Source organism: Mugil cephalus, chromosome 9 (genome assembly GCF_022458985.1).
Source record: "Mugil cephalus isolate CIBA_MC_2020 chromosome 9, CIBA_Mcephalus_1.1, whole genome shotgun sequence".
Classification (NCBI taxonomy): Eukaryota; Metazoa; Chordata; class Actinopteri; order Mugiliformes; family Mugilidae; genus Mugil; species Mugil cephalus.
Window position 1 is genome coordinate 13,838,547 of NC_061778.1, and position 27,051 is coordinate 13,865,597.

Genomic DNA, 27,051 nt, shown 5'->3' on the forward strand with positions numbered 1-27,051 from the left:
AATACTTTCAAAAGCACAGCCTGTGCTCCTTTCTGCATAATGTATGAAGCGAGGAGAATTCCCCTTAAGTAACACCCTCTGTGGGACTTTCCTCTCATCAAGTTTCAGTCTCAATCTTCAGAGTAGAAACACAGGTTTCTATTTATAGCAAACATTCACAGCATCTTGTCAAACTCACTTGCTTGAAGCTATATGATGAAGAACGAGAGAAGCAGAGTGCATCTATGAAGGCTAGATACAGAGCGTAAACTAACCTGGACCTTGGTCTGCTCTGCAGGCTTCAGCTTATTCTTCTTTATCTCAAAGAGCTGGGCTTTGGCCTTTTTCAGTAGTCCGACTACCTGCTTGTCAGTCACAGGATGTTTCTCTGCTTGTGCCAACACTGTTCGAAGAGAGGAGACAGGGAGCTGTTGTCTGCCGGGCTGCGCTGGAAGGCTTGCGGTCTGCTGGCTAGGAGCACTTCGTTTCTCTTTCTCCTTTTCCCCGTCCTCCGTCTCTGCTCCTTTTTCAGAAACTCTGCCTTTCTTAGGTAGACGTCCTTTAGCAATGGACACAGGAACAGGGGAGTGGAGCCCACGCACATCTGAGGAAGCCGTGTCAGAAACCGTGTCAGCAGATGTTGATTTCTTTCTACCTGGAGTCTTTTTTGGAGCGAGAGATGAGAGAGCACTTTCCGAGTCTCCATCTACAGTAAACATGCCAGAAGGCGCATTGGGGGAGCCATCTGGTGTAGAGACCTTACTTCTTTTGTCCAAATCTTTTCTCCCTTCCCTCTTATTCTCCTTCTCCTTCTCTTTCTCACGGCTTTTCTCAGAATCCCTTTCTTTTTCCTTTGGAGCAGGTTCTTGCAGAGCTGACGAGCTTTTTTCTTTGCCTCCTTTCCCGGCTCCTCGCCCCGTGTCTTGGGCAGGGAAATGAGGGAAAAGTGGGGAAGAAGTTGATGAAGTAGTTGACATAGGAGGTGGGTTTCCAGTGGCCCCTCTTCTGCTATCAGGTGTTCCTTGAGAGGACAAACCCCGCGATACAGTGGAGAAGGTGCTGAAAGGAGGAGGAGGAGTTAAGGCACTAGTGGCTAGTGAACTTGCAGACACCCCGGGCAAAGAACTGGGGCTACTAGTGGAGACAGAGCCTGTCAGCACAGACATCTCAGGGGTGCCTTTCCCCACAGACATCTGGCCTCCTATTTGGCTGCTGCGTCTGGTCATTGAGTGAGACTGAGACCTCGGGTGGCCGCGCACTGTTCCCGAGACCAGCCGCCTCCTGCGCCGCGACGTCCTGCCGGAGCTGGAGGACGTCTGGTGCGGGGAGAGGGAACCGGGGCTGCTGCCGGAGGACGACTGCAGGGTAACAGACTCAAATATTCGAGAGTGGGCCTCGCTGGGAGTGAAACGTGGGGCGCGAAGCAACGGGCTGCGCTTCTGGAGTGGCGTGTCGAAGCGGGACGACGAGGGATGTTGGTGGTGGGCGTGCGGGTGAAGAGGAGCAAACAGACGCGTCCCTGTTCCTGCTCCGCTGCCTGGTGCTGGAAACGCGACTGGAGCAGCTCCCCCTGCTCCACCAACGCCCTGGGGCAGCAGCCCAACATCTTCAAGTGTGAGAGGGGGAGGACGGAAGTTGTCAAATATGGGCTTCCGAATGAGGCCCTCTTTTGCATATTTAGCAGAGGAAAAGTACTGATGCCTAGGGTGGGACAGGGATGTCCAGCGGAAGGTGGGCTCCTTCAGGATGGAGCGGTTTCGTTTGTCTGACAAGCTCGACAGCGACCCGGGCAGGAACGGCGGGATGGGGTGAGGCATCCACGACGACTGGGGGTGATGTTCAGCGATGGCAGTCGCGTTGGCGGAACCGGACTGGGTGGGCTGTGGAGGGGTGAGGAGAGGGGGAGGAGGAGGGGAAGAAGAGGAGGAGGCCGTGGATGAAGCTTGCTGGGAATTTACAAGTGCAGAGGAGGACATCAGAACTCCTGTCGGCGGGCTGATGATTGGCTTTTTAGTTCCAGTGGTGAGGGCCTCTCGCACCCTCTGTTTCTGACCTCCCCGGCCGACCCCCTGCCCTCTCCTGCCTCGCCGACTCCTTTCCACCAACACATGCTCTGGCTCTGGCTCAGAAGGGGGAGAGGGCGGCCGTGAGCTGTGTAACAGGTTGGCCTCCCTCTCTCCCTGTGAGGACGGAGAATGATCCTCTGGTTCTGACAAAGCCTGCGTGGCCTCAGAAGCCTGAGAGTCACACGATGAGTCATCCAAGCTCGGGCTGCTGGACCTGGAAGACTCTGCAGACGAGAGTTGGGAGGAATGCTGTGACACAGCACTAGAGCCACAAGACGGCGCACTACTACTGAACCGCCCGTTGGCTGTGTTGTTGGTGTTGCTGTTGAGCAGACTGGCAGCGGCCGATGGAACAGTGGGAATGGGGGCAGGAGAAGCGGGAGGGGGGAGGGAGTCCATCGGAGCCGTTGTGCCAGGGCTGGCGACAGCAGACGTGGAGGAGACGAGTACCGGAGCAGGAGATGAGGACGTGGTGGAAGGTGGTTGGGCAGATGCGGGGACAGATGTGGGAGTCGTTTCTAACCGTGCCATCTTAGTATGAGGTGGTGGGGTCCCAAAACTCCCCTCGTCTTCAATGAAACGCTTTGGGGTTTTGATGATGCGAAGAGAGACAGTGCTGACCACAGGCATGATAAACTGCCTGATGTTCTTCAGTGGGGTCTTCCTAATGCCAGCTTCAATAGTTCCTGCCCCACTGCCCCCTATGGCCACAGCTTTGTTCTCCAGTCGCTTCTGTGCTCCTTTCTTTGCACGCTGGAGCAGCTGTTTAGCAATGGTAGCATCAGTGCGTTTCGAAGGGGGGACGATTCTGACTGGCTTTCTGTGCCGAGGGCTTTTTCTGAGACCCACCGTCCTGCCTGACTTGGAGGGAGATGGGGAGGCAGGTGGATTGGAAGAGCCCTGGTCCTCGGCACCGTCCACGTCCCTCAGCATAGGCTGCTGAGGCGCGTGCGGTTCCGTGCCTCTGTCCCCACCTCGGACCCTGAAGGCCTTATGCTTTCCTTCCCCACATTCAATGGAGGCAGACAGCTGTGCAGCAGCAGCAGCTGCGGCTGCAGCTTCGGCTTTGAGTCGCTCAGCTGAGGGTGGTCGTCCACGTCTGCGTCTGGGTACACCAGGCAGAGTCTTGAGGCGTGACTTGAGAGGGGCGAGTTTAGTCTCTGTCAGTCTCTTCAGGTTGGTAACTTTGGATTCACCCCGTCCACCTTTGGGAAGCTTAACCTCAGTGTCATGTGGCTGAGCCGAGCCCACCGGCAGCCTCTTGGCGCCCTTTCTGTCTTTGTCCCCCTCTGTGTCAATGCCCATTTCGAACCCAGCCTGCCTGCTGTCCTCCCCTGCCGCATGGCTGCTCGTACTCCAGGCTTTCTTGCTGTTTGAAGAAGGGGGGCGGCCTCTTCTCTTTTCCCCACTGCCAGGTGGTCTCCCAGGCAGTCTTTTCACCTTCTCTGCTGGCCTTTCGGGGCCCTCAGGTTGTGCCTGTGCGTGGGAGGGAAGTGATAAGGAGGCAGGTAAACTTGTAGCAGCTTTCTGGGCATTTGGAGCCCGAGGTGGGCGGCCTCTGGGCTTCTTCTCCTGTATGGGTGTGCCTGCCAGAGAACAAAACAGAGATCGCTTAGTCAGACTATATGCACTGGATATGGAAAAAGTGCAGGTACAGTATAGTCATCTCAATACAGCTGTTAGGCTTTAATAAACCAGCTCCGTGTAACATTTTACCTGAAGAATTTGTGGAAGGGCTCTGTATTTGCTTCTGTTCAGCAACTGTTCCAAATCCTCCAAACCCTTCTTCCTACAAAGCAAAAAGAAAAAGAAAGAAAACATCAATAAGTTGTGACCACAGCATTGGTTGGCTAACAGGTCACATTTATAGCATCCATCATGGCACATAATTGTCAGATGACCTATATGCACAACACTTGAGTCACTGCTGAAGTAAGACCGTGGCTTCGGGGCCATAATAATGTGCTCAATCTCACTTTCACCTCTGGCTCGCTTTCCCTGGCTTGGGGAATGACACACTTGCAGTTTCAGTAGGTTTGAACCACAACAGACAGTTTAACATCCAAGTCATACTGGTGACTAACACACAGCCATGTGCTCTTGCTCCTCGAGGCAAAAGTGAAATGCTATGGTGATTGGTCATACATCCGCACGCAGCCAATAAAAGCACATAAACGAGGTCTAAACTCTGTTGTGAATTCACATGAGTTTAGTTAAGGTATAACACTCATCTTTTCAACAATCACATCAGCTTGGATCATTCCAGCAAGCGGGTTGAACCATTTTAAGTGTGGGTTCAGGGCTGTACCATAGCAAAGTCATGTGCTGCCTAAAAGTAAAAGGGTTTCATAAAAAGGGACATACATTTTAAGTCTTGGTTAAACTCTTTCGTCTTTTACGTTCATTGAATTACAGACTTCTCTGGGACTTAATTTCGATGGCTCGAGTAATTAAGTGTACCACTGTAAATGTAGTACATACAGGCTGCACATCAATCCTTCGCAGCAGGGCCTTAGGATGCGCAACGGCTAAACCACCAGAGGACGATTAGCATCTTCAGCATCCTCTGTGTGCTACTACTTCTTGCAATCAATGTGCTTAAGAGTGGTGGTGGTAGTGAGTATGTCATTTCATCATGTTTATTTATAGCAACGTGTGGGGATGCAGTTGAGGTCTTGTTGGCCCAGTTTGGAGAGCAGCTGCTATCCAAGTGTGTGCACACAACTACATGCAAACCGATCTGCACCAGCCAAGGATTACACACATCACAATGTTAATAAGTGGCACCTACATGTGTCTGACTGACACACACACACACACACTGTAGGATCCAATTCAATTACAAAGCATTAATGTATGCTGCAAAACGATCTTTCATCTGCTCAACATATAAACAAACAGCAATAACAGACAGCCAATACTGCTGTTAATCCTGGCAGGCAGTATTCATCTGAGAGTCCTACGTTCCTCTCACAGTGCTTTCCAGCATCTCTTCCCTCCTCACAGTAATACCAGCATCCTCTGCTCCCCGAGCAAGCTGCTGCTCTTGGTTGGTGTTGTTGCAGAGCGCAGGGGGGCGGAGTACCAAAGGAAGGCACTGACTCGCTGTGATAGTGTGAGTAGCAGTCGATGACATCACGAAACACCTCGCTAGAGGCAAGTGCGTAGCGCGGGCTCAACGCATTCATGTGACGCGCACACACATACATGTTGTGCACGTCCGGATTCTGTCACCTCAACATGTAGGCGCGCGCTTAGTGGGGAGGGGTGGTCTGTGCGTGAACTGCACATGAAGATGTAAACAATCTGAATGCGGGGGAGGGGAACACAGTCAAACCGGAGCGGGGATAGGAGGAGGGTTGTGGGAGGAGGGAGAGGAGGAGAGAGAGGGAAGAGGCAAGGGAAGCAGCATCTTGACCACATGCACCATCAACAACAGAGAGAGCGCAGTAGCTGTCCCATGGGAAAACTGAGGATGAAAAGGGTTTGTGTTTTCAACATGCTCATGCAGAAGCTTGCAAAATCCCAATCTAAACAGCCTCTCCCCCCCCACACACACACACGACAAGGCTCCCCTTTCCTCCCCCCTTATTCCTGCTCTCTGTCATGCTCCCAAACACGTATTCAGTCACTCAGTCATTGCTCGCTCGCACACCGCCCACTGGCTGCCAAGCACTGAGCGGCAGCGTGTGAAATACAAGGCTCGCCATGAGCCCAATAGTAGGGCAGGGACAGGGAGGTAACTTCAAGAAGTAAACAAACACTGTAGTAGACTAGCGAGGTAAGGTTCGTATACTACCATGCCCTGGACCATGCAAGGGAATAAAGTGCTACTGGAAAGAGCTGGGTTTCCCTTATTTTCTATTTTATTTCTTGTACAGATGAAGCACATTCTTCACCCCTGCTTTCTTTTGCCACCACCACAAAATTCAAAGCAGTTTTCCTTCCAGCTGGTCTGTCACATCTAATCTAAGGGATCAGTGCACACATTACTATGATATGATATGATACAATACACTAAAAGCAAGAGAAAAGGAAGTCTAACTGATTCATAGTGGAGGTAACTTCAGGAGGTGCAAGGGACTGTCCCTGGCAGTTCTGAGACGGATGTGAATAAAGCTGGAGTTTTTTTTCTCTGTATCATTTTGACAGCGCTTTTGCGCTCTGAGAAAGCTAACGGGACTTTTGCAGACTTTCAAGATAGCATGTAGGAGACAACTCCCTGCAGATTAGGGACCTGTTTCACAGCTTTATACCAGAAAAGTTGTTCCACACTAAACAGGTGATGTTCTGAAATGCATCTACATTTGGTTTTGGTCACTTGACTATGGAGCCTCAGATTTTATGTAACACAAGATTCACTTCACCCACCTAGCCCTGTTAGAACTTTAAGGTGCAAGTGCTGTAGTGAAAGCTGTAACACTTCAGTCTAAAAATAGTGGAACCGCAGGACAAAAATCATAGAAGCAGAAAGATGTTAAAAAAAAGTCTTCATCATGATCAGTCAACCATGTCCTCTAAAAGTTATTTAAGTAGCAAAATTGCAAGGGCTGGGGACTGTACAGGTCTTGCTAGCTCAGCTAACATAGTATCATAACATACCATTAGCTAATTCACATTTCATTCATTCATTGCATGATGAATCGAATTGACTACCTGGCTAGTGTTCGATTTAGGACTTTACCACTTGAGTAGAAGTTGGAGATAAAAGGCACATCGACCGGAGGATTTAATCATTTCTCAAGAGGGAAAAGACAAAACTAGGTCATTCAACCAGGAGCGGTTTAAGAGGAAACCTTGGTTAACCGGAAGCTACTCAAAAGGCACTTTTAAGTCTAATTTATTTTTAATCTCAGTGGAACTCATAATGTAGTTTACCTATTGTTTGATTTATAGTGGAATGTGTGTAATACTTAACTAGCGATACGTGGGTGTATGTGGGGGACACAACCTCATGTGGGCTCCCAAACAGAGCTGTCCATCTGTCTGTGTAGCTGAAACGTCTGTTTGGCTGTGGTTAATTGTGTGTGGTGACTTTGTATATTGATTGCGCTGTGTATTGGGTGTGCATCATTCAAACCATGAGTTGTGCAATGTGTTTATTGTTGCCACGTTGTTGTTTCGGTCTTGAGTATTTGATACAGTGGGATCTTGACCACTGTCGTTCGGTGGTGCTATTGATATGATATGAATATACGTCATCAGATAGGCATTGTGTGACAGAATTATTCAGTTTGTTGTCAGGTGCAGTTTTGTCATCACCAGGTGCTGTGGTCCCTTCTCTCACTTGCTATTGTGTTTTTGTTGTGAGGGTATTGATCAGGGTATTTCTGGACTGCATTATGGCATGGTCTCACCAGAATTTCCGAACCAAAATCGCCACTGATCCCCACAATCACTAAGATGGTTTACTTTCAAAGTACTGTCGTAAGAGATGGAATAAAATCAATGTCATTTAAGCACATCGTTCACGTTCATGTTGGTATAATCAATTAATCTTGCTGACAATGTCAATACTGTGGTTTCACATCAACAGCCTACCCATATTTTTCACACACAACAACCCTTTAAATATACTGATAAACACAACACTGACAAATCAGCTACCATATTTTGCAGCCACCAGACCAACCTCCAGCTCAAGATCTTAATCGAGACAGAGCGCTACAGTCACAGCATCGTGCTACTTCAGTGTTCTAATCTAATATAAAAAGGAATAACTCCTAAAGGTATTATTTTTCAAAGACTACAAGTTAAGATGAACGCAAAAGTGTGTGCTGCAAGTGATACCACATTAATGTAATATAATACAGAGCATTCATTTCACATAAACAGATATTGTTGTGCATGAGTGTCATAATAAATGTACCATTAAGTTTGTGTAGGAATAAAAAAAAATAACATTCAAAAGAAATGAATTTTGCAAAAGAGATTACCAACAAAGTGGTACGTGTTAACGATGACAAAATACAACAAAATTACAACATTCTGGTAAAGCTCAAATGACGTTCTGAAAAACCTTTGCTACACAATCATAAGGATTAAAGCCCAAGTGATACTGCAACTGGGAAAAAACATCAGACTGTGTTACAGTAACTGACTCCAAGTACTACAAGATGACATAAGTAAAGTCTAAACTCATACATCTTAAGAACAGGAACACATCAGAACAAGTAATTGCTGAAAGAGGGACTGGAATGTGGCATAAACTCAGGGGAGGGCTGTCATGTATATGTACAAGTTTTAGTCGGTCACTTTGATGCTAGAGCACAACTCTCCCCTACTAGCCTGAAAAAAAAACACTTTATCTTGACACATTCCAGGAAGCTTTCCACTTGGATTTACTGTACAGGCATATGCATCTTCCCTTCCTGGAATGTGAATTGATGGTGAGCTCACGCTCTTATATGGCCCGCTGATGACACATCTGTTCAAAAAGGCCACAGAAGAGAATTACACTGTGGCTCTGCTTTGTGACCCCTGTCAGCCCCGAGCAAAAGGTGGACATTTGTTTTTTCCAAGTGTCCAAACAAGGAGTGCAACTGTTTCACATTTGCTCAACACCACACAGACCAAAACAAACACTTTCCAGGGTGGGATTCTTACAACACCTCACACGTAAGGAGACGAAGGCGGTCGCCGGACAAAGACAAACAGACTGATTGGCGTGTGTGTGTGTGCGTGGTGTCTCTCACTCTCACAGTAACACTCACACAGGCTGGCAGTCACCCAGTCGCTCACATCCCCTGCTACCACGGGCAGCGTGAATTGAAGTTTTAATCAAAATAAAGACAAAGAAGACACGCCTCCTCCTGACTGCAATGAGGGACATAAAGTCTGAGGGACACCCCTGCCCCTACTACCACCACCGCCACTACCACACAAACTCACACAAAGAGTAAGAAAGATGACACAATTGCCGCTTTTCTCCCAGTCAGGCAACTCCTAAAGCAGAGGTGAAAGCCCCTTGCCCGCCTGCTGTAGCCGAATAAAGCCATGGATGGGAGGGTCTGTGACTAATTCTCCACCCAGCGTTGTCCCGTTGGGAGGAGGGGGGTCACCCCACACCCTTTGATATCCCTGCCTGCACTCTTTCAGCCGCCCGCACTTTGTGAGAGCTGGAATAAAAGCAGACACAAAGCTTCCTGCTCCAATCCACACGCTGTCTCGGGGATGGGTAAGCGGGTGTGGGGGTCTTCCATTTAAATAGGCCAAACACCTGCTTGACCAAAGCCCCTTCCGCTCAAACACACCATTTCTCTCAAACCAGTGAGGCAAAGAGACATTTAGGTTGATACATCTATTCAGCTGCGTTTTTGTATGAACGATTAAACTTTGGTAATTATATGTGAGGAGGACGGATGTAGCAGAAAGAAAAATACAGTGAGCCAAGAACACAAAAGGAAATTGATGGAAAGTGTGATTTTGAGGGACAGTAAGGCCGGGGCAGGTTATAGGGTCATTTACAAATAAAAGTCACCGTGCACTGCACTGAGGACCAAAACCAGCATCAATAATTTGGTCGCATCTAGAAAATTAATGTAGTACACACAGACACACAAAAGCTAATAAATGCCTTCATTTGGACAGCAGCAGCCAACAAGCAGCCTTTTGAGCCCCCCCAATAGGCTTACTAATCCATTCCAAAGTGGCAGCTGTCAGAAGAAAAGTTGCTCTGCCTCTCAGACGGGGCTGTGTGCGTCTGAAGTGGATTTGGGGTTTTTCTGCTCGGATGGAGGATGGAGGAAGGAGGGGCGGCCGAGTGTCCGGCTGGCGCTCTGTTCAGGGTCGCCCTGTGAGCTCAGCAGGCTGCAGTGAGCCTGAACAATCCTGCCCCGGTCTGGCCAGACAAGCACTACGCTGCTTCTCAATGAAATCACCATGCTGTGTCCGCAACTTCCATAGGCTTCAGGTTCCATGGGGATTTAATGGTCCGGTCAGTCTCCACACATCCCATATACTGCTGTAGCGTAATTTACCAAAGCAGGGGAGGGAGAGACCCCTAATGACTAAAACAGTCATGTGCCTGTAAGGATGATGTTTCACATGGAATAAATGTTAAAAATAAAAAACTGAAAAGCAAAGCAAAATATACAAACGAGAAAGTCCCTTTGCTTTGCCCATTTATACAACTGAAGCTGCAGCAGGTTTGTCTCTGGTCCAGACTGTCTCTACACATATTCAATAGTGTTATAACATTATAAATTATCAGAGTTTCAATATAGGGACTGAACCTTAGAAAGCCAATGAATTCAATGGATACAGCCAATATATTGCTACGATACTAATGTTTCTTCTTCAGGAGGAAATGCTAGTAGGAGCTCCTGGTCTGCTTACAAAGATGTTAAATCAGATTAAACGTATTTTTTAAAACGTTAAAATACATCAGCATATGTTCTCCGATAATCTTCCAAGCCCTTCAGTTAGTTTATGATAAAATATGATCAAATTTTTCTGTAAAAACAGATAAAAATATTTCAGAGCAAAAAAAAAAAAAAAAAAGAAAGAAAGAAAAAAGAAAAAAAAAGAAAACATGGTCAAACGCATAACTAATATGTATGCAAACACTGCTGAGCTTTAATCAAATAAGGATTCAGAGAAGGAGCAGTGGAGCTGGTGGTAAACATCCCCACACAGTGTACTCCCACTGCAATGAACGCATGCTGCACATCATGAAGAAGGAAGATGGTAGTTCGCTAAGGCGAACACACCCCCACATCACACGGTCCGTCAAGAAGGGGCTCGTTGTTATTGTAGCCAGCCCTGCATGCGCACTGTCACTACCAAGTCATATTTCTCTCACAAAATGTTGCGAATTGAGCCACTAACCCCGACCAGAGTACTTGTAATAGTACTTCCACGGAGGGGGGAGCGATTTTAAGTATGCGGCCGTGTCATCGCCGAGCATTATAAACCCGATATTATTTTTGGTACTAGCTACGTAGTGACTGTAGAGAAGGGGAAAACATGTCCACCTCCCATTTTCCTATGCATCAGCAATAGCCCCGATGGCTAGCGTGGCGTACTGCGTAGCATGGTAGCTGTCCTAGCTAAACACTGAACAGCAATGCAAACGATATGGTGGGGTTGGTGTGCGAGCTCCGCCAACTTTAGCTCCGACGCTTAAACCCGCTGCGGAGCAATGTGCTCGCCAGAGGTAAACACGGAAACCTCCCGAGCAAAACTGCAACTTTAACGTGGCTTACGACAGCGTAGTTTTTAGCTGAGATGTGTAGACAGCTAGCCAGCGAGCTAACCAGGCAGCTATGCTGGCCAAGCCTCGCTGAGAGCTTGACACCTCACTGCAAACACTCAGCCAAGGAGCTCACGTTGTAAATACTAAGCAATTTAGCTGGCAAAGATGGTCGAATAGAGAGCTATTAAAGCGAGTAAAGTTGATAATGAACAGCTCGTTCCCGGAGACGCTGCAGAGAGACGCTATGTTCACGTTAGCTCGTTACAAACACCATTTGTGTACTCTCGCCTCCTCCAAGTTGACATGTCTTGTTTTCAAACACATTACACGCTTCAATATTGAAGATCTCGTGATGTTACACCACAAGGAGACGACTTTATGATGAAAAAAACTGTGGGTTTAAATGCTAGTTTACTTTATGAATGCATAGTGGGGCTAATGCAGGATGGTTAGTTTTACTATTAACGTGTATGAATTTGAAGGCAACATGTCTAGCCTTGAAGGCTTCAAATCAAGCTAATGCCAAGTTGCTAATTAGTAAACCAGTGGTGAAGGTGTAGTTACACAATGTACATTAGTCGTACACGGTGCTGGTGTGTGTACTGTGCATTAACTCTACTCTACGTTGTAATTAACAGGGTAACACTAGGGTTTCTCTGCTGTGGTCGGGCTAGCAGACTGACGTTAGCCCCTGTTCATCCAAACTGTGTGCATGTAGCCTGTCCTCTCACTCCACTGAGGAGAAAACTTTCTCCCCAAGAGAACTAGTGAGACCATAAATCTGAACACCATTTGGTGTTTGCGTTGTTTCTGACTCAACTTTGACGTTATAGCGCGTTATTGTGGAGTTTAAGGCCACACAAGGAACTCAAAGTTAACTGAGCATCCTGGCAATGACAAGTTTGCTCGCAGCCGCACTTAACGTGAGCTAACCATCGGTCCTCTCGGTGGACCGTGCCCCGCTGCCGTCTCCGCTCTCCCGGCTCGTCCCGTGCTTACCTCCGCGCTGCTCGAGTCGCTCGATTCCCCCAAAACATCACGAAATTTCTGCAGGTTGCTCCCGATAACCGAAGAGACCTGTAGTGCAGCATCAAACCCGGGTCCGAGCCCAGCTGCGTTAGGGTGGGCTCCAGAGACACTCCGCAAAGAGGCAGTAACCCTGACTCGGCCCGCTCTCCTCCCGGTACCGGAGTTGCTGCTCCCTCCGGGCCGAGCGGGGAACCGCCACCGACAGCTGTGCGCCATTTTACACTCTCTGCCTGTCTGCCCTGCGATCAGAGATACCTCGGTGGGCGGAACCCTAACCCAGCACTCCACATAAACAACCTCCACCACAGCGCTAAGCTCTTACTGGCCAACACGTCCTTATGCATGTTGCGGGGCGGAACTGGAGAAACCCCGACAATGCATTTCCTCAGCGGCCCTATTCAGGCTCTGTATGGCTGAATCCAAATCAGGTTCAGGGGCTTTGCCCGGGAAAGGAGCGGCCCGTTTGAATCGCAAGGACTGGAAGACTCGCAGTGTGATTTAAACTTGAGAAAGCGAGAGGGTTTTATGAGGTGCAGTCAGACACAGTGACAGACGCACACTATGATAATAGACCGATAATTACCTGCGTATTTGCGCAGACAGCAATTAATTCTGCACCCTACAAAAAAAGTGATTCCTTTGTCCGTCTACCAACACCCCACACACAAACTAATATTTAAAATAAAAATGATTCAACTTCTTATCATTACTATGGTGGCCCTGAAGATTAAAGCACAGCGACATTTCAGAAAACACAACGACATTACAGAAAACACAACAACATGACATTTCAGATTAGGGAAAGGGTACGGACAACACTTCTTGACAACACTTCTTGTTTCTGACTGGACACAACCCGTGCTAAAATATAAGCTGATGTGATTGGTTGTTTAGCTGCTTGCCAAGAAAGGACAAAACCCAACATTTTCTGTTTCTACTCAGCTGTCTTCATGCACGAGTTTTAAACCGCTTTGGGAAGAACGGAAGAAGAGACAGCATTTATAGAGGAATATATACTGATTACTTGATTTTAAAAGTAAATGTTAGATTACAAGTTACTTTATTAGTTACATTCAGCCTCTGCGGACAACTCCCTCTTGCTGTCTCAACATAACAATGACAACCATTTTTGCCAATACTCACTTATTTTAACTTAAAAACTATTTCCTGACAAAATACATGTTTCTAACAAAAAAATTAAGATAAAACCAATCTTTCTTGAATTCACTTAACATAAATACTTGTTTTTATAAAGTAAAAACAAATTAAGTATGATAAACTTTTGCAGTGTGTGTTTTTTTTTTTTTCTTTTTCTAACCCATCATGTTTTTCCTCCCATGTCCCCTTATGGGGCTCCATACAAACATGAGACACAGCTGATGGAAAAAATAAAATATTTTGACATTACTAATATTCTTTAGACAAAGGATTTTCAAAATTAGCATATCAATTTAAAGAGTATTTTGGAAGTACAAAAATACTCAGTACCTTCACTATAATATTTTGTGTATACTCTTGCCTGATTGGAAAATGCACTTTCTATGAATATGAAAATACATACATATGATACATACATATAATACATTTAATCATTAAGTTTTTGACCAGAATTGCAAGAATCAATAAATGAAGTAACATAACATTAACCACACAAAACATACTGTAATCTTAAACATAGGTATTTCTTAAAGATTTTATAAAAACTTTATTTAATGTTGTTCAAATCCCTATGTTCATTTATTATTCAGAGATGAACTAAATGAGGGTAATGAGGATAAATGGGGACAGACACATACACAGAATGTCATGTTTTTTTTTAATTGCTTACATTAATATTATTTTTGCTGCATTTATTAGTGTCTTTAGAACTATAAATGACTGAAATATCATTCTTAGTGTATGTGCAATAAAAGCTTCAAAACTGACCTAACCCTAACTTTAGCACACATATTAAACCTCTACATGCTGAGTGGAAGAAGACTCTAAAACTTTTAAGATCCTTCCTATCAATGATGTCATAAAGTGTTACAGCTATAAAAACACTATATGTCTATATATTTGTGAATAAGAACATAACAACGTCTTATATAACGCACATTAGTTTTATTTCTTAATCATACTGTACATCCAACATAAACATTTTATGATCACAGTTAAAACAAAAATATTGCATTATAATTTAAACCAAGTTATCATTCGGGAGGTGGTAGATATTCAACACAGTATGAAAGCATGCCAACAAATACATCATCATCCTCTCTTACCATTTCAGCACGCTTGATTTTGAATTAAAACCTTTCAATACAAAATGCTGCTCACCAACATTAATCATCTTCTCATCTTTTTTTTTCCTTTTGTATTCTACTGCACAGCTCCATCTCTTCCTCAAATAAACAAACTCATAATAGTGTCTGTTAGATGTATGAAACAAATCAGATCCTCATTCGCCGATATATACTGCAAGGCTGTTGGTTTTAGGCACCGATTCTATTGACCCACTGCTTGCCCACACGTTAATACAGTACGCTAGCACACAACAAAAGAAATCTGTTCAAAATGCTAGATCGGGATACATCAGTTGTTCTGTGACGAGTGTTAATTTGAAGGATGACGATGGGTGTTATGTACACTGCCAGTCAAACTTGAACCGAACCCTGTATTTTTGTCTTTTTGGGGTTTAATGTCAAGAAATGTGGTCTGTGTAAGGACCCTTCGACAAGAATCATCTAAGGTTTGAATAAACAGAGAACTTTTAGTCAAAGTCGGAGAATCCAACCAGCACTCACATTAATAATCTCTAATCACTATATGTTAAAATTCAGACTTACCGTGGAACAAAATACCAATATAGTTTTGTGCTACAGAAATCTTGTTCTGCGTGAGAACATGTTTTTTTTTTTAAAAAAAAAGCCACTCAGTAAATCTAATCTTATGTTATAAAATCAAAAGTCACACTTAAATTTTAATTGCTGTTCGTGTTTACAACATTGGTTAAGGTCCCCTTGAGGGCAAACACACAGGGTATTTGAAAGGCAGTTTATGACATGTTCTGTAAGGAAGTGAAATTAAATCAGAAATGACTCCATCCATGGCTTGCGAGCTCCCACAAATACTTACCTGACTGTATAAAACCTGTTTAAGCCCAGCCGGTCAGTTGGGAGTTCATACAGTACATTCACGTACTGTATGAATGGACACGTCCACAGTTCTGACTGTAATGACTAGTTAGATTTAGAGACAGAGAAACCAGAGGCTGCATCACCCTATTAATGTTTGGGACATAACCATGGGAGCATAACAGCTACTGTGTATGGAGTCTGAAGGTGGCACCAGCAGGTGGGCTACAGTTTGTTTGGACAGAGTTGATCCGTTAAGCATGAAAGCTGCAAGAAAGGGCTACTGATGGTCGGACTGGAGGAGCCAAAACAAATCCATAGAGGCATGAGCACCTCGGATTAGCCATAAAGCAGAGGAGCAGGCGGGCCAGGGAGAAAAAAAACAGCGATGCAGAGAAGAGTCATTGTTTGTCACAGTGAGAGATCACACGGCTAGCCACTGGGTCCCAGCTGCAGCCTCTCCTGCTTATGCTTATCCAGCCACTGTAAGATCTGCTGTTTGAGTTCCTCGTTTGGCCTGATCTGGTCCATGGTTAGAGGGCTGCGGTTGAAAGGGTCTGTCTGGTCACTGAAAGGAGGACATCATTAAAAAAAAAAAAAAAAAAAGTTACTTATTTGACTCCTGCACACAAAGTTAATGTATCAACACATCTTTCTGCAAAGGTTGTCCACTGAATCCACCGAATTAACTAACCTGAGAAGATGCCTTGCTATAGTTGAGCGGTCTACTGTTACATTGGAAGAAGGGAGAAGAACAGGATCCAGCATGAGAGTGGACATGATGGGGTCCAAGAATTCATCCGGAGCATCTGCATACGTCTCCTCCTCCTGCTGCTGCCGGTCCGCATGAGACTGAATAGACGCACAATGGCAACAAACATTGAGAGTATGTCCTACAATATTCACTAAAGCATAGGTCTTTAACAGGGGGTCTGTGGAAGCACTACAGGGGGATCACAAAATCTTTGGTTGATTAGACATTTTTTTATATACATATATGTATATGTATATGTATATGTATATGTATATTTTTTAAATTTCTTTAAACACACATTAACATGAATCCAACACATTTCAGTGAAGGGATAGCTTAATAGTGAATGCAAAATGACAATAATAATGTATCTTTATAAATAGCACTAGGCTGAGTTTAATATAGAGCACATATAGTTGGTTGGGGGTCCCTACTTAATCTCTTCATCAGTTTGGACCCCTGCACTAAAGCATAATCTATGACACAAACATTTTTGAACACAAGGTGTACTCTAGTGTTTGTATTTATGGGAAACCACTCCAAGTAAAAAGGTACCTTTATTTTATCTGCAATGAGCCCAAAAGCCACAATCATGTCCCCAGGCTTGTTAATCTTCTTCAGGACTCTGACTGTCTGGGAGAAGAGAGTGGGAGAGTACGATCGTCCGTCCTTTGGGACTGTAGCACAGAAATTCTCCTCGTCACTGCCAAAGACAAACGTGTTCAACAATGTTCGTCTGTATTTCTTCTCCAGAGTATAAATCATGGCCTAAGAAATTAGATTAATCAGATGGTAATTGATCAGGAAGAATGTTTCCAACATACCCCAGGTTTAGGTAGATTGTGCAGATGTCAGAAACAAGCTGCTGGGGTTTGAAGTCGAACTCACTGAAGTCCTTGACTTTAAGAGCACCCATCTTAGGACCCACCAAGTGCTGCAGGAAGTAGTTCAACATGGAGATGATCCTCTCAGCCAGGAAGGGGTGAACAAAGATGCCCTTGATTTCTGAGAGAGAGATGGTTAATTTTTAAAAAACAAAACAAAACAAAGAACAGATGAAGATTTATAAAACCTTAAGAACATAATGTTTTCTAACTGACCTGAGGTGAGGAAGGCCAGAGTGCCAATGGTCTCGTTGGACATGATGTTGTGGAAGCGTCCCAGCTGTCCAAACATCTGTAGGCTGGACTCCTTCTCTCTTCGGGCATCAGGGGCCAGGCCTTCCCACTCCCCTCGATCTCGCTCCAGCTGAAGAATCTTGATTTTACTCAGGTACTATGAGAGGTGAAAAAAGAAAAATGTGTCAGGAAATGTTATTTTGATTCATGTTATTTTGATTCAGCCAAAATAAAATTAAGGATTAAAATGAACTTCTGATCATATAAAATTAGGTTTTACATCCAACTAAATGATTAAAAAACTCTCAAACTGGAAAACCAAATATCTTATGCATTGATTAAGCTCATGACTAGACTTCTAAGTCTCACCTGAATAGCCTCATCCAACAGGAAGATGGCGTCGTTCATCAGGAGGTTGAGGAACCTGAGGAACAGAGGGGGGTTCATGGCCTCCAGGTTCTCAGATGCATAGTTTGCCAAATGCTGAAACAAGACACATCAAACAGAATGAAAACCATCCGTAAAGAATCTGGATAAATAAACTCCTGGAAGTAAACCGTGTCTTCTTATCTGCACCCAACTCTCAGCTCTATACCAGCATGTGTAAAGAGGACTATGAGGGTACAAGCTCCCACTTGATCCCCTTTTCAAATAAAACCTGTGATTAACTTTATTCCTCCACTTGAACCTGAAAACAGTTTCGGTCAGGTACGACGAGAGGGAGTGGGAGCTCATCGGCTCTGTCTCCAAAAACCAATGTCTGAAGAAGTTGCTCCATAAAATATTAAAAGCATACCATCCTACAAGTGTTCATGTAATGCCAACATTAGTATTCAGAAGTCCATGTGTGACTTTAATGGACCTCAGTGGAGACCATCAGACCATCATACTACCATATGAAGTTCTGAAGAGACACTCAAAAGAATTAATTTCTTATTACCTTGATACTCTCTCTATAGTTGTCTTTACCCCACATATACTTGAGAATTGGATACATGGGTCTCCTGTAGTTGAATTTCTGTTCAAACTGATGAGGATCACCTAAGGCAAAAAAAAAGAGGAAAACTGAATAAAACCAAACACGCACCATTTATTTTCACTGCTACTTTTCTTATCTTGTTATACTTAGCACAAACACAGGTGTGCACACACAGTCAAACCCCAAAGAATCCCAAGAATCTGCTTTTCTTTAGTTAATGTGACTGTTACAGGACGTTTTAGTCAAGCTAAGCGGCAGTTCCCAGATACAGCCACAACCAAACCGCTTCACCTGTGAATTCAATGTCCACGAACACAGTGATGAGGGCCTCGGCCAGCTGAGGAGCATGTCTATAGGTGCAGAAGACTCTCTCTCTCTGGAACACGATTGGCTGAGCAGCACCAGGAGCCAGTGGCTCCATGTGAGGCATCACTGCCTCCAAGACCTCTGCAAGCTTTGCTCTTAAGTGAGGATTCTTCATCCTGTTAAGTATACAAGAGAGGATAAGTTGAGGGATGGCTTATCCTATCCTATGTTCCTTTTACATGATCAAAGGACACAGACATGACAGAGGGAGGCGTGTACCTCTCTACGTTGCCCATGAAGACAGTAATGAAGTTAAGAATCTGCTCCAGATTTTCAGCCGAGGTCTCCAGGACATCGTCCGCAAACCGACGCAAGAAGATGAAAAAATCTCCCAAGTTCTCTGCAAAGAACTCTGACAAATAAAAGGCAGACTTTAGTTGTTTCCACCCAGTAAAGGAATGCAGTACAAGTGAATGAATATACTATGAGTAACCAACCACTGCCACATTACATGCACAGCTGCACGAATCGCAACAAATTTTGTAAAGTGTATGACCCACAGTTGGGTTAAAGTGTTGGAAATAATTTTGTGCATTCACCTAAACAACCACACCTTACCTAAAAGTGATTGTTGACTATGAAAGAGCGGTTCAGTGGTCTATAATATAAAATTTATTACATGCTGGTAGGATGTGTTAACATTATATAAAACAAGGAGATGTAAGAAAATATTTCTTTCAGTTGTTATGAGGTGGGGAGGGTTCACATCTTCAAATTTATGAGGCAAAACAATGAAATATTAACCAACCTGAACCAAATCAAGTCTGAGAAAATAAAGTTCTACCTTCCAGGCACCTGATGGATCATTATAAGAACCATAGATGAAGCTGAACTTTTTATTCTCTGCTGTGTTTGTAGTTATGCAGAAGAAGTGGTCTACCTGGTACGTAGCAGAGCATGGTATTCTGCAGGGAGGGCAGGGGAAAACTGAGTGCTACATGTTCAGACCCCTGGTTTCCCATGCCAAGCTGGACGAGCAGAGCAGCAGTGGAAGCTTGGAGGTTAAGGCAGCATTGCAGCATGGCAGGCTGCGTAGTGGCAGCTTTGGTTGACAGATAAACAATCATCAGACGCTCAAACTGCTCCAGGAGCTGCTCCGACATGGGGTTGCCTGTTCGCTGGGCCTCCTGCCACGTCACCTGGAGCCGGTGGAGAGACTGGTTCATCTTCACCATCTGCTCATGGAGTCTGCACACACACACACACACATTATGCACACAAACAGAACAACATGTGTTAATACCGACATATGGAGGTAGTATGGAGAGGGGCATACAGTTCACTACAACACTGAGAGATCTGTTGCACTTTGAAGGCTTTAGTTGAGTTATGTCTATCTTTCTGACAGATTTTGGCGTTTGATCGTCTATACCTGTGGAAGCCGAGATGCATTGTGAGTTGTGTGAGGATGAGGTTTTCTGTGAGTAAACTGTAGGACTGTGCAGACTCCACCGGCTGCTGGGGGGGCACGGGGATCAGGCAGGTTTCCTTCTCAAGACCTGGTATGAAATAAAAGTGATTATGTATTGGCTTATGTTAAATCTAAAAATAAAGAGCTGTGCAATCAACCGACAACTGAAGAAGCAAAATGAATATGATGCTGTGATGTGATGCTGTGTGTCATATATTCTGACCTTTTGCATGCACGCTGCGATTGCGTCTCTCTTCTTCACTCAGCTCTTTGAGGGCGCAGTAGCTAGGGTTGAAGGTGAGCAGTTTGGGCGAACGTGGCCTGCAGAACGGCTGGCACAGCTTTAGCAGAGCTGCTCCGAGGTTTAAGAAAAATGCGTCAGAGGCGTACATCTGGAAGAAGATCTCTGGCATCTGATTAGCCCAGATCTTGGCTCGGCCAGCGTTAGCCTGTAGACAGTTGCCCAACCATGACAGCAGCAGGTGGCGGGTCTCAGCAGATCGCTGGAGCAAGTTTTTCAAGATCTGGTGCAGCTTGTCGTGAAACTGGCCCATAAACTGCAACAGAAGGGGAGGAAAGGGGAATTAGACATTTGACAAAAATAACAAAAATAAAAACAGCAGCTAAAAGGATCCTGTTTACCTGGTGTATGTTGGCCTCCTGGACCTTGGTCTCCTGTGCACTAGAGCGAGAGGGATTCAGGAAGTAGCCATGACCTTCTACCACTCCTGGAGTTTTCAGCAAGCAGGAGATATTAAGTACCGTGCCCAGGAGAGTCTTCTGATATTGCAAACCATTAGCTGGGTCTTTGGGTTGAATGTACTCCACAAACACCTGAGACAACCAAAAAGAAAAGTGTTGTACTGATAATGAAAGATGGTGCCATGAAATAACACACCATGATGAGATTACTGTCTATTATTGTACATTACTTAATTAGCAGCGAGCATTAAAATGATCTGTTGCTGTTGAAATGTGCACTACCATAACATTTGCTAAAGTCACGTGTGTCTTCTGACCTTGGCAATATCTTTATGGTGGCTGAAATAGAGGAGAACCTCAAGGTAGGAGTAGAGGAGAGGCTGGCAGAGGTCCAAGTCTTTGATGCGTCCCTGGAAAATGTCAAACACCGGTACCATCACCTCCTCGAAGGTACGCACCTCTTGGTCTGAGAGTAGGCCAACAATAACCTCCTCCACAAATTCAGCCACCTCCTCTGGCTCTGAAACACAAGAGACTTTGTAAGTATATAAATCCTGATAGGACACCTTAATGAGAACAAGCTGGGACACAATTAAAAGTGAGAGGTGGAGAAAACCAAATAAGATAAGAAGGAAAAGTCAGGCCACAACAGGCCGAAACCAGGACCTACGTGCTCCGCTGAAACCTTCCAGCAGCAAATCCAGGAGCTGTTCATACACATTCTGACTGATGTAGATCTCCGGGGTGAGCAGAACTGTTCGCGTGTTGGAAACCGTCAGGTTCTTGCAGCGGACAGCAAATGAGAGTAATTTCTCAGGTACCTTCGTCACCTGGTGCACAGTTAAGAAAGCAGTCAGTGAATTAAGAGACAAACTGTTCCACTTACTGAGAATGGTCTATCAACAGCTGGCAAGCTTTGAAACTAATAGTAGCATTAAAGAGATACAATTACTATAATGTAGAAAGCAATAACACACCTCTTCCTTAGCTCTTTGGTAACAAGCGAAAAGATAAGGGATGGCACATTTCTCTCCAGCATCACGGTCTGCAGACAAGTTAACGGCGCTGCATGATGTCATGTAGATGAGGTGGTTTCCTGGCTCTAGCAGCAGCAGACGATTAAACAGAGCCTGGAGGAAAAAGGAAAACAAGTCAGTCCAACCCACACACTTATTAATAAATAATCAGATCTTCCTGTCATGTCATGCAATGTTTGTACTAATTTGTTACAGGAGGTTTGTAACTTCCAAATCTGTCACTTTCTTGTCATTTCTTCATCCAGAAAACTGGTTTCTTAAGATGACGGATAGAGAACAGACAGGCAGGCGAGAAAGAGCAGTGTCGTTAAAACACGTTGACATTTGACCTGCTCTATGTTGTCCATGTCCAGCCAGTCTTGTCCATCCAGATCTGCAGCCATCTCCTCCAGGTAAACACAACGAGGAGGGATTCCGTTACCTCCTCTAAGACTTGGGTCACCTGAGAGCGAAGGTTCATGTCAACTCAAATAGTTCATCAAGTCAAAACAAGCATGTATGCTGGATTATTGAAAAATGAGTAAGCAACCCAAACGTTAGAATCAATAAGGCGGGGAGGGGGGGGATCAAATACACAACTAAATTTATCAAGGGGCTCTGGGGTAAAAAAAAAAAAAAAAAAACTGGCTGCATTTCCTGAAAATCATGACTCATCCAGTCTCAGTGATGGGGTTTAAGCCGACTCACAGTGAGACTTCACCGAGGCAGAGGTTCTTACATTGTCTTAAAGGAGCGGTGAGTCATGTGTTACTCACTGGAGACTTCAGATGTGACTTTCAAGACATTGAGCAACAACGATCAAGGTCCCAGAGAACAGTGATTCTGCTCTCATTTAGGAATAATACTCTCTCAAGTCTCATCATCAATCCCTTTTCTATTAAATGGCCCTTTCAGAAGAAACTGCAGGGGAAAATAAAGATTTCTGGAAATGTAGATTAGATTGTTTATTATAGAGAACCTTGACTTAACTTTGCAACTGCTTCTCACACACAGGATTTTAGAAAGGCCTGGCCGGCTTTTGAATTAAACCCAGGCTATTAGAAGAACTCAACTTACAAGCAAACTAGATTGGCATTTATCGGTATATTACGATGACCCCTGAGTATGCTGCGAAAATCAAGAACCATCTGCACGGACAGGAAGGTCAAGACGGTGGCTGCAAACACAGAGCCTTGATCTCATTATCACGGAGACTGTCTGAGATTACGTGAAGCAACAAAGGCCTAAAAATGCACAGGAGGACCTACCTCCATTTGTCAGATTGAATTACCTGAAACCACTAAGGAAACTACCACCCATAAACAACCAAAGCAAAACTTCCGAAGATCGAAACCAAACATAAGACAGTCTGATATAATAAGAAAGCTTCAACAAAACTTATGTGTCTATGAGTGTTGTACGGAGCCAGTATTAATACAAAGGGTGTGTCTAAGTTGCACAATGCAGTCTGGGCATTATTAATTACTTACTGTTGTCCAGAGTGATGAGAAATATTCGCTGGATCATGTGATTGACGTTGAGCTGTTCGCACAGCTCCTGCCGGGATCGGAAGGAGCGGCTAATCTCTGCCACCGAGTCATCATTGTCATCAACGCTGTCGGACACAGAGTTCTCTGACTCCGACTGGCTTTCTCCCGAGTCCTCCACTGTGGTAGCAGACACAGACGTTGAGTATGAAGCCACGAGGGCACGTTTAAGCAAGGGATTAGCATAACCAAGAAAATAAATGCTGACGCTGACGAAATATTATTTTGTTGATTTTTTTTTGAAGTTATACGTAAATAAACCTCTGCAACAACCTAAGACTAAATATGGGCATTTTTCAAATGAACTAAAAAAAAAAGTATTTGTGGCATACGTGAAAGTTTGTGTACCTTAAAGATTATTCACTCATCTGATAATTCAACTTTATTTTAACGCTCAACAACCACAGGCTCCTCTAAGCCGCTAACTGAAACTCTGAAATGAAGGTAACCGATGCCTACGCTGCAAAGGAAAGTGATGAAAAGATATGCGATTCAGACATGCCAGGGTCAGAAATGACAGTTAAAGTTAACAGAGAAATGTTTCTGGTAAAACTGCACATCTACTGAGAACAAAGGCAAAGCAAAATCCACCGCATGACTGGAAAGGACAGCTATGTGCAGCGTTGATGCACAAATGGGGTCTACATGAAAGATCGCGTCATGTGGAAACCTCACCTGCAGCCTGACCACAAAAGTCAACGTCTAAAAATGCGCACTGTACATGTGGAAGAGCCAGAGTCATTTTGGAAACCAGCGCTGTGAGTTAAGTGTGGGGGTGGGAATGCTCTGCTCTGGAGTTGAATAGTACATGAAACACAGCACAGATACAAGAGTGGATGGTGTTGAACATAAGCAGATTCAGAATACAAATGCTGCGACATATGAAACAGATATGTGGCTGGATTCTAAAACAGGACAATAACGTAAAGCATGCTCAGAATTCATCATATCTGCCTCAAGAAACTACAGCTGAAGCTTCTGAAAGAACCTTGTAGCTCCCTGGTTTTATCTTCAGGAAATATGTGGGAAGATCTAATACCTGGCTACCTGTGTGCGCAAGACGGCCTAAAAATATCTAAGAATGTGATGGGATCTGCAAGGGCCACTGTCTGAATTACAACTCATGTTGTTTTCAGTTTTCAAAAGTAATACTTAATGTAAGAAAAAATATATAATGGCCATTTGCTGCAGGGGTTATATTTACTTCTCTTCAAGTAAGTGTTAAGCCGTGCCCACATGCCTCAATAAAGTTCTTGTTTGTATTATGCAACGAAGTGCGTTATAGCTCTGAGATCTCTGAGATACACATAAACAGTTTCTAATTAGAGGATAGCAGGGAATCTGATAACTCTACTCACGTGGTGGTTGAGCAGAGAGCTGTTGTGGTTTCTGGCTTGATGCAAACTGTTTGGCGTCGGCCAGTGAACCGAAGAGGGCAGCGAAGGGGTTGCAAGAGATGTTCTGGTTGTTGTTGCCCTGGTCTGTCATCTCACTGGGCCTCAACACTCACTCCATCCAAGATCCCAGCCTGAAGGAGCAAGTCATACAAATTAATAAAGGGCAGTGAAAAAAAAAAAGTCCTGCATTAAAAGGAATGTGAAGCTCTTGGTCACTACACAGTCAAGGCTGATATACCTCAGAATGAAACCTTTCTGGACTGATCACGCTCCGGTTCTTTCATTTTTGTATCAGTCACCACACTTAATCATGCTTTTTACAGCAGCTTTTAATAATCTCCATCCTGCAATTCTGCAACTGATTAGTATCTCACGTACCTCACATTCTCAACATGTCAAGCAAATGACACATGATACCATATTCTGTTCCACGGGTTTCTGTTTTGTGTTACAGTATTTTGTAACTCATAATTGGTCATACTGGTTTGAAATTAATGTGTCAAATTTTTTGTAAAGTCAAAAATATATTTCTATGATAATCTTATATCTTATTCTCCAGAAAAAACACAGATTCTCAGCAAGAATATTAAAACCACCAACAAGTGACGTGAATAATACTGAGGTTTCATTAAAATGTAACGTTCTCCTGGGAAACCTTGGTCCCGACATTTATGTTGCTGACAACAATGTTCACCACTGATGTGCATTTCATCATTTGTGTGTGTATGGACATCCTCACAACAAATAATTGCAAGCAGAAACATTGATAATGTAGTAAACTGAATTCACCACACATGAACATTGTTGCAGACTGGCCCTGTGTGTGTCCTGTTCCTGGGAACCGGCTGATAATATAAATCATGGTAATCAAACCACAGCACCTTCTCCCATTTACATATGGTCCAGCTCTGATGCTCACATGTCCATTGTAGGTGCCTTAGGCAGTGGACACAGGGGTCAGCATCATCGATATTTGGCTAAGCATGACCTATTCACTTGTTCACCACTTTTCCTACCTGGATCACTTTACATAGGTACTGGCCACTAAAGAACGGGAACACTCAAGAGCCCAAGAACTGCAGTTTTAGAGATGCTCTTACCCAGTCATACCAGCCATCGTTTTTTTTTTTTTTTCTTCTAACACATCAGCTCCGAGGACAAAATATTCTCTTGCCGCCTCATATATCATACCCACTGACAGGTACCGTGATAACCAGACAATCAGTGTTATTCACCTCACCAGTGATTATTACCAATGAGTCATACTGTTACAGTTCATCTGTGTATGATTTAATGACACTGGTGCAAGCCTACAATGTTCCCATTTTCCCTCTTCTTATTTTCTTCCCCACAGTGACTTTTCCTGCAGACTTGATGATTATTATTATTTCCCTTTGTACAGTTTGTACAGTTTGTGTAGAAAGCCTGTGTACTTATGAATGAATGATGAATAAGAAAAGTGTAGAGCCGCACATGACTAAAACAGCTTTCATGTTGTTGTGTTTGCCAGATTTTATGCTGGAGGATACATACATACATAACTTTACTAGATCTTATCTGTTCAGATCATTCCACATGTTTTACTTGTGCCATAACTGCGTTATTATTTCTAACAGTATGGTGTATATACCTCAATATTAGTTGGACATTTTCATTAGATCAGAGAGGGCTGATAGACCATAGTAGTGTGTTTATTAGCAGAAATAATTTCTGATGTAGTTAGAAAGTTTTAGGGTGACAATGAGAAAGAGACAGACTGTGAAACACCAACCCTGGTTACTTTTTGAAGCCAAAGTGAACACATGACTGTCTGTCACTGTCTGGTCGTGACTACTAGTTGAGTCCTCACCTCTTCCACGGATCAACGTTACTACGCGTTGTCACGGTTACCCATCAGTCCAGCACCTTTCAGCAATAACTTCAGAGAGCTTTTCCAACTCGTCACCATTACGCTATAGACCTTTTAACCAGTGTAGTAAGCAGAAACAGGCTACGTAGCTAACTAGCTAGCAGGTTTAGCCTGGCTAGTTAGCTAGTGTGTACAGTAGCAAGCTAAGCTGTCACGGGGTCACTACGGCTCTATCTCAGCAATGGTTTCACAAACTAACGCGTCAATTTCACGTGCTATTCCTCTAAATAACACATATAAACGATAAGCAGTGGTGTCGTACCTGTTCGTCGGGAAGAAATGCGTGTTTTTGGTTCGAAAAATCGCCTCCACGAAACCAGCGACAGTTCCTCAGTAAATAGAAACTGTACACGTCATCAAAGTGAGACGGAGCCTGCTGTGGTGCTGAGTAACTAGAACTTTTTATTTTGCATGACTGTTCTTTGTATGCTTTATGCATATATATATATATTTAAATTTTAAAAAA

The 27,051-nt window shown here is 44.2% G+C and overlaps 2 protein-coding genes across 4 annotated transcripts in view; both read right to left on the reverse strand.

Moving 5' to 3' along the window:
- Positions 1–12,526, reverse strand: part of kmt2a (lysine (K)-specific methyltransferase 2A) — a 39,395-nt gene extending 26,869 nt beyond the window's left edge. For all 3 annotated transcript variants that reach the window (XM_047593880.1, XM_047593881.1, XM_047593879.1), the window contains exons 1-3: positions 12,241–12,526; positions 3,762–3,834; positions 255–3,631 (exon numbers count right to left, since the gene is read on the reverse strand). In XM_047593880.1, the coding sequence (XP_047449836.1) occupies positions 255–3,631; positions 3,762–3,834; positions 12,241–12,486 (3,696 nt within the window). In that variant the 5' untranslated portion in view covers positions 12,487–12,526. The remainder of the gene's footprint in view (positions 1–254; positions 3,632–3,761; positions 3,835–12,240) is intronic.
- A 1,827-nt stretch (positions 12,527–14,353) lies between these two features.
- ube4a (ubiquitination factor E4A (UFD2 homolog, yeast)) lies at positions 14,354–26,951 on the reverse strand. The gene is made up of 20 exons (XM_047594723.1): positions 26,848–26,951; positions 24,638–24,807; positions 23,223–23,399; positions 22,083–22,195; positions 21,694–21,846; positions 21,387–21,546; positions 21,034–21,236; positions 20,657–20,848; positions 20,238–20,571; positions 19,976–20,102; positions 19,484–19,791; positions 18,823–18,955; positions 18,529–18,719; positions 18,199–18,299; positions 17,628–17,741; positions 17,241–17,415; positions 16,965–17,145; positions 16,696–16,843; positions 16,081–16,238; positions 14,354–15,954 (listed from the first exon to the last, which is right to left on the reverse strand). Exons 2-20 carry the CDS (start codon positions 24,765–24,767, stop codon positions 15,819–15,821), a joined length of 3,234 nt encoding a protein of 1,077 aa, XP_047450679.1. The 5' UTR covers positions 24,768–24,807; positions 26,848–26,951; the 3' UTR covers positions 14,354–15,818.
- Positions 26,952–27,051: the final 100 nt, after the last annotated feature.

Coding starts and splice junctions, on each gene's coding strand:
- ube4a (XM_047594723.1), bottom strand. CDS start 24,767: ATGACAGACCAGGGCAACAACAACCAGAACATCTCTTGCAACCCCTTC. Junction 22,196..23,222: donor TCTCATCACTCTGGACAACA/GTAAGTAATTAA, acceptor CTTCGCTCTCAG/GTGACCCAAGTCTTAGAGGA. Junction 17,146..17,240: donor TCTGGCCTTCCTCACCTCAG/GTCAGTTAGAAA, acceptor TCTCTCTCTCAG/AAATCAAGGGCATCTTTGTT.